The sequence below is a fragment of the Athene cunicularia genome (assembly GCF_003259725.1).
Source record: "Athene cunicularia isolate RWA chromosome 3 unlocalized genomic scaffold, athCun1 chr3_part1, whole genome shotgun sequence".
In the NCBI taxonomy this organism is placed as follows: domain Eukaryota; kingdom Metazoa; phylum Chordata; class Aves; order Strigiformes; family Strigidae; genus Athene; species Athene cunicularia.
The window spans coordinates 54,817,578-54,830,670 of NW_020799097.1; the positions used below are offsets into that span (position 1 = coordinate 54,817,578).

Sequence of the window (13,093 nt, forward strand, 5' to 3'; positions counted from 1 at the left end):
CGGTCCTGCCCGCCGGCAGCCCGGGCGGTGCGAGTGAGCGGCTGCCGCTCCCGGAGGAGTAGGAGGCGGCCGGGGGCTGCCTGTGAGGGGAAGAGGACAGACGGTGCCCGGCCCGGCGGAGACCAGCGCCGCCGGGGAGCCCTGGCAGCCTGAGGGGCGAGGGAAGGCGAGAGGAAAGCCGAAGGTGATAGCGCCTGGCAGGCTCCCTGCCGTTGCGGTTAAACGTGCCTGCCCTGCCTGCTCCCGGAGCGCTTTCTCGCTGTGGGTGCCGGCGGCCCGGCCCGGTGGCAGCGTGCTCGGCGCGGAGGGCTTGGCTTGCTCCGCGCCTCTGCCGGGAGGGACAGTCGCGGTGGCGGGAACTTCAGGGGAAGCCTCGCCTGAGCCTGGGATTTCCTCTAGGCCTCTGCCGCCAGCCTCCTGCCCCTGTACGTCCGACCGGGGCGCTAGCTGGAGCCGCCCCTAGCGGGATCCCTCTAGTCTGGATCCCTCTGATCTGGCCTCATCTGAGATGCAGTATCAGACCCCTTGACGGCAGCCACTGTGGCAGGCGGCAGTGCCCGGCACAAGGCGGTACGCCTTCCAGTTGTGCACGGCTGTACCTGACGTGCTCCCCTCTCTCTGACGTTAGAGTTAATCCCGGGCAATCGGGATGAGAAGAATTATAGGTGGTCTAATGCAAAACTCTGTTGCCTTCCCCCACCTAAATGCAAGTTAGACTACAGGATAAATTCAGGGTGACCACTGCTATCTTTCACATCTTAAAGTAAGATTAAATGTAGCCTTTCTATACTTGATGAAAAATTTGCTGTTGTCCTAGAATACTGGCACAGGATGGTGTGATATTCTTAAGTAGTTTAGCCTAAAAGTCCCCACTCTTGTAATTTACACTCAGATGTTGACAACAGACGTTCTTAATTATCCTGGATGAGAAGCCTGCAGTACTGGCAGTAGTTAGTACTACATGCTAAAAGGGTAAATAAAACTTCTGATACACTACCTGGCCAGTTGTGCTGTGCTGTACAGAGGAGTAAAATACCTTCCCAAGCCCTGTTATTATGTTACTTAAACCCCCCAAACCTGCACTGATGTTAAATATGATGAGCAAGAAGAATTAATTAATGAGGAAAGAGAGTTGCAATCCTAAAGGAGCCAAGTTCTGTTAAAAGTGCTAAGTTTTGTCTATACTTAAGCTCCATTACTGCATCAAGAAACCATAATCATGGAATACCAGGTTGGAAGGGACCTCATGGATCAAGTAATGTAAACCTTTGGATTTTGCAGAGCATAGTAATAAAGTAAATATAATAGGGTACAAGTTTATGCTTTTGTATAGACGATCCTTTCAGGAGGAAAAAATATTAAATATATATACTATGTAAGATTTTAAGGTACAGTTTTGAAGCAACAGTTTCATTAAAAAAAAAGTCATAGTTATCTGTAATGGTGATGTTTTTTTCCTCGTTAAAAAAAAAAGAAATCAGAAATCTGTCTTTTAAGATTAGTTCCATATGTGTATTTATGCATGTTTTTGAATCAAAAAGTGAAAGTGAAAAGCTGACCCAGGAAGGGCTAATATGTGCTAATTTGCAGTTTCAGCTTCAAACACCTGTGGTGGTTAGAGTGACTTAAAAAAAAACCCCAACCCTGAACTGTAAGAAATGTTTGATTTTGGTGCATTATTTTCAGAAGTAAAATGCTACATTTAAATTGTTTTGCCTGTAATTCCATTTCAGGGTGTGGATAAAATCCAAACACCAGTATCTTTGAGATGTAATCATGCTATCACAATTTTACATACTTCTCAAGTTGCACAAGTTATATGTGAAGGAATGGGGGCATAGTTAGTGTGCCTGGTGCTTATACAGTGGGTTTTCTTATTAATTACTTTCCATGGTCAGTATAATTGAAGCTATGAGGTGTGTATGTGGAAGGTGGGAATTTCTTCTGGGGAGGTGAGTTGGTATTCAAGGCATGCAGTGTGTTAGGGGCATATATAGGCTTACGTAGGCTGCAGCCATTCTTCCAGACTTTGAGAAAACACTTGAACACTGCTCCCAACAAGCACATGGGCCCTGTCCTCTGTATAAAATTTGAAAATTAACCTGACTACGAAAATAGAGGGATTCCTGTGGTACTGTCTTTTAGAGAGATAGTGGGATGGTCTGGTTCAGAAGGACTGGGGCAGGCATTGATAAATTTCCCCAATGAAGACGAGTCCTTGTTATTTTAGGCCTGTTGCCAAAGAAGTAATTTTAGGCTACCTAAAACTGTAAATGGGCAAGAGTGGAAGATCCTTAACTGTAATGATAAATAATGGTTTTGTGGTTTTATTTTTATTTTGCTGTAGATTTGGAATGGAAAATAATTTATGTGGGTTCAGCTGAAAGTGAAGAGTATGATCAGGTGTTAGACTCTGTTTTAGTAGGACCTGTTCCTGCGGGCAGACACATGTTTGTATTTCAGGTAAGTTTGATTTAACAGTTTCTAAAAGGGTTGTTTTAATTTGTTTAATGATGACTGTATCAAACTAAGAGGCACTTGAAAAATAATGGTAAGCTAGAAAAATACTTCAGTCAGCTCTTCAGGTGTGATACACCTTCCTTTAAAATCTGCATGAGCTGATACTTCTTGGCTCTGTTACTTCCATGGTAATATTTTCACTTGTGGTATCAATAATTAGAGAAGGTGATATAAGCACTGTTTCTGTACCTACTGATAATTTCGACCAGTCTGGTTTAGAAATATATTCTAGATCACTATAAATATATTCTGTATCAGTAATCAAGAGTGCCAGTAACCTAGTTTGCACTAGCACCATCAGGCTTAACTCTGCTGCAGTTGGTGGCAGTTTCAGACAATTGGGAGCACTGGGTTAATGTAGACAACATCTTGAGAAGATGAGGCCAAGGAATTCATTGTAAAACCCTGCTAGAACAGTCAAGAGTTCATTTCTGTTTGGCAGGACAAATGTTCAGCCGTGATGTTTGGCTAAGCATGCTAAATCACACCAAAGTACAGCAGTTTGTAAAGCAAGATAGAGTTCCAGTGGTAGATAGTAATTTGGGACACAAGTGTGTAGATCAAGACTGTCCAGCAAACTCTGGAGCATGTGACAGACCTATAAAAGACTGCTGTTAAAGCCAAAAGTTACTAAGAAGGAATAATGAAGCGAAGGAAAATGGGGAAAGAGCAGGACTAAGATGGCTTACTAGCCTATTCTAGTTTCCATTTTAAGTTAGTGGGGGGGGGGGTGTGGAACTAAAGCAGAGTTGCCTAAATTCTTAAGGAATTTGGGAGGGTGGGGGTGGTTTTTTTTAATGAAAACTATGGTTTAGCTCACTTTTTTCTCTATTTATCAAATATTAGTGTTTCTCTTGTAAACTGAGAGCAAAACCCATAAGCAGAAAAATCAGACTGAAAGTGAGGGTGGTTTATTGTATAAGAACATGTTACTTTTCTAAATACTATAAATTCACTTAACTAATGGCAATTGCATGGCAGAGTATGAGCATTAAACTAAAAAAAAAAAAAAAAAGCATTAATGAAATGTCTTGCTGTTTTAAAATAAAACCAGCATTTGTGAGGCATCTTGATTAATCCAGTATGGTCCAGGAAACGTTATTTTTCTCTTGTAGAACAGGCTAGAGGAATAGGATTAGGCTGGAGGTTATATTTACCAACCACATACATGCAAATCAGTCTTGAAACACTTCTGTTTGGTTTTGGAGTTGGGCCTAATTTTTCCACATTACAAATAAAGCAGATGTGTAACAAATGCATCATTTATTAACAGTTCTTTCATTATCAAGCTATTACAGCTGATGGCATTAATTGGTCAGAAATAGGTGATCCTCTGTTGCCCTCAAAGGGACTAACTTGAAGCACTATATTTAGAGAAATCAACTGGCATTTACATTTCTAATTTAAAAGATGCACTGTTCTCAATTTATGAAGATTCATTGTTGGTGGTGATGGGAAGGAGCAGGAGGCAGGTGCCTGAAAATGCATGTTTGTGTTGTACGACTAGGAGGGCCCTGAAAATTAAATTTACGGGTCTTGCAGTTTCTGTAAGATGGACTTGTCAGCTGTATCCAGGTTGTAACTGACACTACAGCTAAACTAGAAGTGGATATGTAAACGTTTTGCTTAGACTGGAATAGGTCCTGTAAGAGTCAGTAGCCCTTCTGTGTTATAATGAAGTATCTCTCTTATTTCTTAGGGAAGTACTGTTGGTCTAAGTACGTTAGACTTGAAAAGTACCGGGTTTCAGGTGAGGTTAGGACTCAGCTAATCTATACTCGAGAGACCACCCAAACTCAAAGAGCTGCAATAAGCCTTTGCTTATGAGTGAAGCATTTTATTCACCAAATTGAAGCAGTCTGGGAGATGGACAGAACTAGCAAGGGAAGGCCAGAATGGGGCAAAGCACAGAACTGCAGGAGGTGTAGAATACAAAGAAAAGAGATTGTGTTCACTAGGGACAGCACAAGGAAAGGACCTTTACGGAGGTGTATAAAATTTTCAGCTAATACACTGTAGATTTTTCCAAATAGGAAAATGGCTGACGGCAAGTAAAATGGAGTACTACACAGATAAAATACCATGGGTGATAAAACTACTTTTGTTGAAAAGAAGCTGTGTATCAGGTTGGGAAGTCAGCCTTACATAAAGATGGAAAACTATTGTGCTTTTCAGACTTGCACAATCAGCTTTTTTTCTTAACATCTGAAAAGGTTTCAATATTAAAGGCCTACAGCTGGGCCTATTTGGTTCTAAATATCAAGATAGAAGTAATGAAACCTGAATCCTTCTCTCTGTGCACTTGGGGATTTGTAATAAATTCACAGAAACTTCTTTTTGGGAATATAAACACATAAATAATTTACTACCTTTAAGTGGGGATACGACCTTAGCCTACCTACTCTGCAGTAAAGCTGTGTGAATAAATGTATCACACGGAAAAACAAGATCATTCAAAACAATATATACACTGAGTGATTTAATAAAATTCTTAAGTAATTTCTAGCATAAAAATGGCATATTAAGACTCATTTTTATACAGAAAGTTAATTTACTGGCTCGTCTTGCCTACCAAAGTATCTGTTTGCAACTGTTCACTTATCACTTGATTATACCAAGCGCTTCTTTTTTTCTTCCACCTATGTATGATCATTTGTTTTCTGGGCAATTAAGAGGCTTGACATCCAAGGCAGGAAGTTAAAAATTTGAGAAAAAGCCAGTTTTAAACAGCATTCAGTGCCTTTTGCACTCAGCAAAACAATGCTGAAGAGTTAAGTAGGATTAAAACAGACTGTTTCCTTGGGTTTGCAACTGTATTATAGGCTATTACGGGACACAAAATGACAGTTGGAGTCTGAAACAACTAAAATCCCATGTTAAGGTGTGAGCTGAGTTGCATGGGGTGTTAAATGGAACAGTGTCTTCTTGCAATACATTAGTTTATAACTGCCCACTGTGGAATTTCAAGTAATCACATGGTCCTGGGCACTGTTAGAACAAGACTGCTGAATTAAAGTAGTGATTTCCTCTATATTGGCAGTTCTTGTGATTTCTTCAAGCTTCTACACTTGTTCTGTTCCTTGGTCATCTTTTCCACTCCCCTGTGCAAGTTGTAAAGCCATTTGGATGTTTTCTGTTCCCTTCAGGGCTGGAGGAAGTTGTGTTCTACCTGATTCCCTAGTTGCTTCTCTTCCCTCTGATGTATTTGTACCTGAGAGGTCTGACTCATCTAATTCTTCTGCAGAGTGCCTATAGCTTCTTATAAAAAGCTAGACTGGTTTGAAGGCTTAGAACTGAAGTAGCAAAGAACGGAAACCAGTGCTGCATGACCACTAGCTCCCAAATTTCACGGTGCTCCTGAAGCATAAAAATACTACAGAAAAGTAGGGATGAGACAGACAGCAGGAATTACTACTACTGTTTGTCCTCTGTCCTTAGGCAGGAGTCATTAAACCCAAACTATTCTTACATATACAGGTGTTCATTGCTGGCTTCAGATCTTCATATAAAATTGTAGATATTAAGCTGTTTCATTTATGCTTAGATGGCTGCTACTTTAAATCCTACAGCAGAAGGAGGCATTGCATTTTACCAATAAATGTGTAGTTAGGAGGCATTTTAAGGGACTGATCTGACCCACATTTGACAAGGCAAATTTCATTGATTATTAGTAACTGCAGAGCCATGGTAAGGACGGACGTTGAGGAAGATTGTAACAGTTGCCTGTTAATTAGGATTGCGTCCTGTCTGAAAATGTCAGATGTCTTAAGAGCGATGATGCGTTTAACTGCATACATTTTAACAAATGTAGGCATGTGGAAGGAAGCAAGAGAAAGGGTGGTTTATTCCTTTCCTAGAAATCTGTGGGACAGCTCAAAACCTCACTGTAGCCTGTTCCTCCTCTTGCTGAAGTGTAAATTGCAGTCTGTATTTTTAAGGGCTTAATCTTGTTAAAAACATACATACAGACCAATCCAATCTCAGAGGTTCAAAACAAAAAAAAAATCTTATTCTACTAATAAATTACCAAGATGGGCTGGAGAATGATGGCACTGTAGAACTGGAGGGACATTAGTATACTTGCTCGAACAACAGTTCATCTGATCATATATTTAAAAGCAGTTTTGGATCAAAGCTGTCTCATTGCCCATGAGAAATGTCAGCACTCAGTATTACTGTATTCTAAGTAATTCAGTCTCTAGAGGACAGTATCCTAAATTCGGGGTTGGTGTTGTGAAAGCAAATGTATTTTCTGGGTAACTTGAACAATTTTATATAGTCACTATTCAGCTGCTAAGATATACTACTTAAGATCCCCCTGCTAGATAGGCATGTGGTATCGATTTTATTTTAATCCGTCTTTTGCTTTTGCGTTTAGGCTGATGCACCTAACCCAGGGCTTATTCCAGATGCAGATGCAGTAGGTGTAACAGTTGTGCTAATTACATGCACCTATCGAGGTCAAGAATTTATTAGAGTTGGCTACTACGTAAACAATGAATATACTGAAACAGAACTGAGAGAGAATCCACCAGTAAAGCCAGATTTTTCTAAGGTAAGGCACATTCTGTTCTAGTTGTATATCAAAGGTATGCTTATAGAAAGAGTTTTTAAGAAACAAAACTAAACCCTAAGTGGTCCCATAAAGTGCATGGAACGAGGCATCAAATAATGGAAAAGACTTGAGGGGACAAACTACAAGTGCCATGTAGTTAGTTGCCATGAAGTTGGAAAACACCGAGAAACATGCAACAGTTTCTACCAGCTAGAAGTCTTGGCTGGACTTCATTATTTTGCACTGTGTGAAATAAACTGTTGGGTTCCCTTTATTTGCACCACAAAGTGGCTCTGTTCTTCAGAAAAACAGAATGTTTTTTTTTCTAGGACAGTCAACCTGAAACTAAGTTTTAAGTATTAAATTAACAGAGTTGTTATCCAGCTGTTCTAGTGTTAGAGCTGCAGTTTCTGCAAAACAGTAACAACCAAATTGAAGAACAAGTTACGTACAAAATGAGAAACAATGGGTAACCTGGTAAGAGCAGGTTGGATGATTACATGATCAGTGGACAACTTCGACTGCAGAAGTATACAGATCAAGTTTAAAAAAATATATATTCTTCACAGTAAAAATTAAAACTGGGACTAGAATTAAAAGATGATGTGAATAAGAATTATTTGGAACCTAATACCTTGAAAGTGATCAGCTGAACATCAAAAACTAGTTAAAATCCTGTGAAATACTCTACCCAGGCAGACTGTAAAAACACAAGGTTCTACACAGCATCTGGGTCTGTTTTCATGGAGATTTTGTGGAGTTGGGTTTTCCCTTTATGAAAGCTGATGAACACGTGTACATGGTTACATTCTGAAGTTGTGTGATAATGAAAACTTTTGTTATTTTTCAAGTATGCGTTGATTATATGACTGGATATATGAAGAAGTGAATGGGATAATGCATGTACTGTAATGACTAGAACAGAGATAGTCCCCATAGTTCCTGAAACTGATTTTCAAATGTAACTAAACTGAATTGGTATGTAAATTAGTTTTAAAAAGTCATAATGATTTTCTATGCTTAACTTAATTTTCAGGGATCAGATGCTCAACATGTTCTCAAAATTCAAAATTATGGTTGATTTTGAGGATTCTTATAATCTGTTCCTTTCTTTTTTTCTTTCATTTAAATCATATACTTATTTGTTATTTTGGAGTGTGAATGCCAGAATGTTGACTTCCTTTAAGCACTTCCACTTAGAAATGCCGAGAACTACTTGTCTTAATTTTCTGCTTATATAAAAAGCTAGCTCTGCCGCTATGAAAAAGAACAGCAGAGACTATCGTGTCTTTGTATAAAAAGTACTTAATGTGACTTTGGGACAGATTTAAAAATCCAAGTAGGAGGTTATTAAATTGATTAATTGATGGGTAATAGACCCCATGGTCTTGTTAATTTGCATAAGGGATTGGGAAATACTTAATGAGAATGCACTTCCTTGGAGAATAAAATCAACATTACTACCAAAACAAACTTTTCCTGTGATCAGTCTTAACTTTCATGAGTGGTCAGTGGCAATAACTTGCCATCCTCCAGTTAACTATGTATTATGTTGCAAATAGAGAAAGTGAGCATGTCCTTTTTTTGTTGTTGTGTACATAAACAAATAAAGCATGTTTTCAAAGGAAAATGAAGGCCAGTCCTGAGAATAAAATATGACTCATGTCTAGGCATTTCCACTGCCACGATATTAATATCTTCTAAATCTAAGTAACATTTTTGCTTTAAAACTTCAGTAGACAATTTAAAATTCAGTTAATTAAATCAACCTAGAGCATGGTAATTTAATTCAAGGATAGGTTGTACTCTTAAATGAAGACAGACATTTGATAGAATTGATATAATTATTGCAAACACCATAAAGTTGATGAAAAATTTTATGCAGTACAACACTTGCACTTTACTTGCAGAGTTCTTGTACAGCCTTGAACTCGTATGACAGTTAAAAATGCCCTCTCAAGAAAGCAGTTACTTTCCTGGGTAGGAGGATATTAGAGTAAATGAACAAGTGGTGTGTTTGTGTAAGCATGTTTCTGATCCATAGATAGTAGCTATACATTCACATTTATCTGAACTATGTTTTTAAACAACCCGTTTTATACATACAAGTCTAGGGGGAGTAAAAGGAAAAAATCTATATGCACGTGAACTCCAGTTTGAGATGTACACATTACATAATACATGTATTTTCTTCTCTCCCAGCTTCAAAGGAATATTTTGGCATCTAATCCCAGAGTCACAAGATTCCACATTAATTGGGAAGACAACACTGAAAAACTGGAAGATGCAGAGAGCAGTAACCCAAATCTACAGTCACTGCTTTCTACAGATGCGTTACCTTCAGCATCAAAGGGGTGGTCAACATCAGAAAATTCATTAAATGTTATGTTAGACTCTCATATGGACTGCATGTGACTAACCACCAACATTTTGGTACTGTACATGTGTTAAACTGTAAAAACAACCAGAACTATTTCCCTCAAATTCCATAAGTACATAGTTGACAAGCAATGTGAAGAACTTGTTTTAAAACATCCTGTAGAAAGTTTATAAAAAAACCCCCCACAAACAACAAAAAAACAAACAGTATTTGAGCAAATTGTGGAATATAAATATATTTTTAAGTAATTGCCTTTTTTCTCTAATGTGTTATTCTATGTGGTCTAAACCTAACCTGATTAAAATATACATATGGTCCCCCCTCCCCCTTTACTTTGTAAGCACTATTAAAAGCTAAAAAACTAAAAGTTAAAACATTCAGGCAAAATGAAGGAGTAATGCCATGTCCTTATCTCTGATACCCAGATTGCCAAATATAAAGTGCCCTTTAATAGCAGCTTAAGAACAAAACTGTCATTAGATGAAGTGCAAAGAAAAAAAAGAAGTATCTCTTAGAGGAAAAAAAAGTCCAAAAATGTCCTCTTGCTGTGAAAGCAGACAGCATAGTATAATTTTAGGTGCAAGCTTCTTTTCCTTTCAATGCACATACTTGTTACTTAAAGCATGCAATTTTAGATTTACCATCTGCTATCTTGGATTTTAGGAATTTTATTTTTTTTTTAAATCTGCTGCTGCTGTTGTTTAGTCAAACCGGTTTGTTAGGAACAGTGTTTCATGTGGATCTGGGTGGGTATCTTAGGAAAAAACCCTTTTTTCAGTCACGGAAATAGCACACACAATTGGTTGGAAGGATTCAAGCAACTACTAGAAAATTTGAAGGATCAAAAGGAATAGCATGAGTATCCAGAAAATGCTCTTCTGCAAGTTTACTATATACAGCTGCTGGCTGGTACATTTATTTTCAGGTATGCTTTATTTTTGCAGTCATTTTAACTAGTAGTAAGGAGATGCTTTCTTTAAGTTTTTTTGAAATATCTGGAATTGAAAACTTTCCTGTTTTCTCTCTACCATGTAAGGCACTCCTGTGCACTGGTACAAATCAAGATTTAAACCCTGTTGTGGCAGGCATGACAAACTCAAGAACATACTGCCTGCCCTGAAGCTCTTGCACTGAAACATCCCTATTACCTGAGGCATCCTTGAAGATAAAAAGAACTAAGCAGTAAATTCTAAATACTTAAGACATTATTATGACACTAACAATTTACTTACTCCTTCCAATCCTTGTTAGCCTTATACATTTACCATGACTATATGTGCATTTAAAATTGTAATCTGTCATGTCAGATTACAGGAATATAGTTCTGCTAGTTACTAGTAACTGCCCAAACTGTGAACCCTTGTAGGTTCCAGGCCCTTAAAAAAGGGAGATTTCCTGATGACTGACAGTGTAGCTCAGAATAAAAATAGAACGCTTTCTCTTCTCTTTCTGCATTCACTAATAGGGATGTAGATGCCCCGAGCAGTTAGCACTAACGTTTTTCCACATCGTTAGTGAAGTTGTCTTAATTTCAAACTTGTATATTTTTTACAGCAGAAAGGAATGACCTGATCTGAATGTACATGCATGTGTTTCTTGCATGGAAACTCAGCAGTACATATGGTAGCTGAATGGAATCCATTAATATTTGGAACCCTAATTCTAGTGTGTGCTATAAAAAACCCTCTGTAATTGTTTAAAATGATGATTAGCAATTTAAAAATATTAACACTCCAATGGTGGTATGTTATAACACAAAGAACTGATCCCCCAAACCAGCAGTTGCTTCACTTGAGGGCTGAAATTATGTGAACTTTTAAGAAAGATCTTTCAGTTTTCAATTATATTGCAACTTAAAGGTCTACAGTGACATTTTGAGATTTTTCATGCACTTTATTGTTCTATTTGTAAATCTATTTAAGATATCTCTTAAACGTAAGGATGTAAATAACAGTCATCTGCTGAAAGACTGGCAGGCTAATTAATTCTACCTTCAGCTAAAGCTACTGTAGTAGTGTTCCAAACCCTCGCACCTGTTGAAGATTCAAATGAAAACATGATGAAGTATGAGCTGTAACCAGAATCCACAGTAGGTTGAAGGCTTCTTAGAAGCATATGCCACAAAGTGATGGAAGCAGACTATTAGCACTGTTGCAGAATCAACTACAAAATACAACCAGCAAAACTATGTCACCCAGCAAACCCATTATTTTAGAGAAATCAGAAAGTGAAGATCTGTTGTTTTGTTTAGGAGGAAAAAAGTCAACTGCGCATGTGAACTTGGGTGCAATAAACTTCAAGCTAGCCAGGATGGTGTGAATGCTGCAGGAGAATTTTGCACTACCTTACCCAATACACTTAACACATCCTAGATATAGCTGACCCATCAATTACAGGAAAACGATAACCCTACTGTGCTTGGTGAAAACTGGAGAAGAACGACCAGACCTCATGAGAGCTCCTCATCATCTTTTCAAGAGAAATGGTCTTTCTATGCTTTTTGAGAGACTGGATGTTTTCAGGTCTTCTACAACTTTGTCTAGATCTTAGCAATCAATACATGTCTTCTGAATATGACATTCCCTGGCAAAATCCCATTTCAGAGACATGGAATTTGAGAAACCAAGTTCTAGTACTCCAGAGGCTTTGGGTATGATCATCAGGCAACATCAGAGCAGAGACTTGGTGGTATTAAAAGCTACAGTGTGTATAAGGCATCTCTGTAAAGACTTGTCCATGATCTCTGAAGGTTTTGAACCAGCAGGGCAGTACATGACATAGACAGCTAGGGCAGACAGCACAACATTATGATTTCAAGGTCAAAGATGAGTTCACCTTCCCACAAACCTCCACTTGCAGAGACCACCAAGATGCAAAAGAATGCTACAGATTCTGCTGATGGGACTGGTGATGCATCTCACTGTATTTTTTACCTCATATGGATAGATTCAATTCCATTAGAAGACTGTCATAATGCTTACCAGAGATTATTCATGTACAAAGAAGTAAATGGCTCAGACAAGATAACATTACAGATGAAAAACATGGGTGAGGATTTTTATGTCTAGTTTGAAAAAAACTTGTCCATCTTACAGTCATTGTGATTGTTCATGCATCACCTTCAGTCTGAATCACTATGCCAGTCTGAGTTTGAAGGGAGCAAAAAGGTGCCAGCTCCATCGTCATGGAGGCTATTGAAATTGAACCTCTCCAGTGGCTCTACAAAGCTCCACTGAAAAAGCCAACCTGTAGTACCAATCCTCAAGACTGCAGCAACTCAGAACTTTGCTACAGTAACCACAGTAACTTAAGTTTATAGCTCGCCAGACAATCGGTATTCTTGACGTGTGATTGAGAAAACCAAAAAGACAAATCTGATGATCTGACAGTCCATTATTTTCTTTGTAGGGTCTCACCTGCTGACTTTCTGGAAGTCAGCTCAGACTGTACGCTAGCCACCTGCAGCTAGACAAAGATTGTCCACTGCCATCTGAAAATAGTGGGAGAAAAAGGAAAAAAATCCAAAATGTCTTATGCATGCACTCCTGGCAAATCTTCATTTACCAGAGACAGAAAAAGAGCAGAGTTAACCAAATCTTGTGGCTTCTCTCTGTGCAGCTGCAGGAGATAACTGCCCT

General features: G+C 38.6%; 2 protein-coding genes across 4 annotated transcripts in view; one reads left to right on the forward strand and one right to left on the reverse strand.

Moving 5' to 3' along the window:
- Positions 1-13,093, reverse strand: part of MCM9 (minichromosome maintenance 9 homologous recombination repair factor) — a 51,948-nt gene that overhangs the window by 15,888 nt on the left and 22,967 nt on the right. The window contains exon 7 of one of the 3 annotated variants that reach the window (XM_026845668.1): positions 11,356-12,038. The exons of the other annotated variants lie outside the window; for them this stretch is intronic. Within the exon in view, the coding sequence (XP_026701469.1) occupies positions 11,995-12,038 (44 nt within the window). The 3' untranslated portion in view covers positions 11,356-11,994. Of the gene's footprint in view, positions 1-11,355; positions 12,039-13,093 lie in introns of those variants that run through there. 3 annotated transcript variants of the gene reach the window in all.
- Positions 2,348-9,703, forward strand: ASF1A (anti-silencing function 1A histone chaperone). Its single transcript, XM_026845669.1, has 3 exons — positions 2,348-2,463; positions 6,899-7,075; positions 9,278-9,703. The coding sequence occupies exons 1-3, from the start codon at positions 2,449-2,451 to the stop codon at positions 9,488-9,490; spliced, it is 405 nt and encodes a 134-aa protein (XP_026701470.1). The 5' UTR covers positions 2,348-2,448; the 3' UTR covers positions 9,491-9,703.

What these genes read in the sequence shown, in the direction of transcription:
- ASF1A (XM_026845669.1), top strand. An exon ending in TAAAGCCAGATTTTTCTAAG is followed by an intron (nt 7,076 to 9,277) that starts GTAAGGCACATT and finishes CTTCTCTCCCAG; the next exon opens with CTTCAAAGGAATATTTTGGC.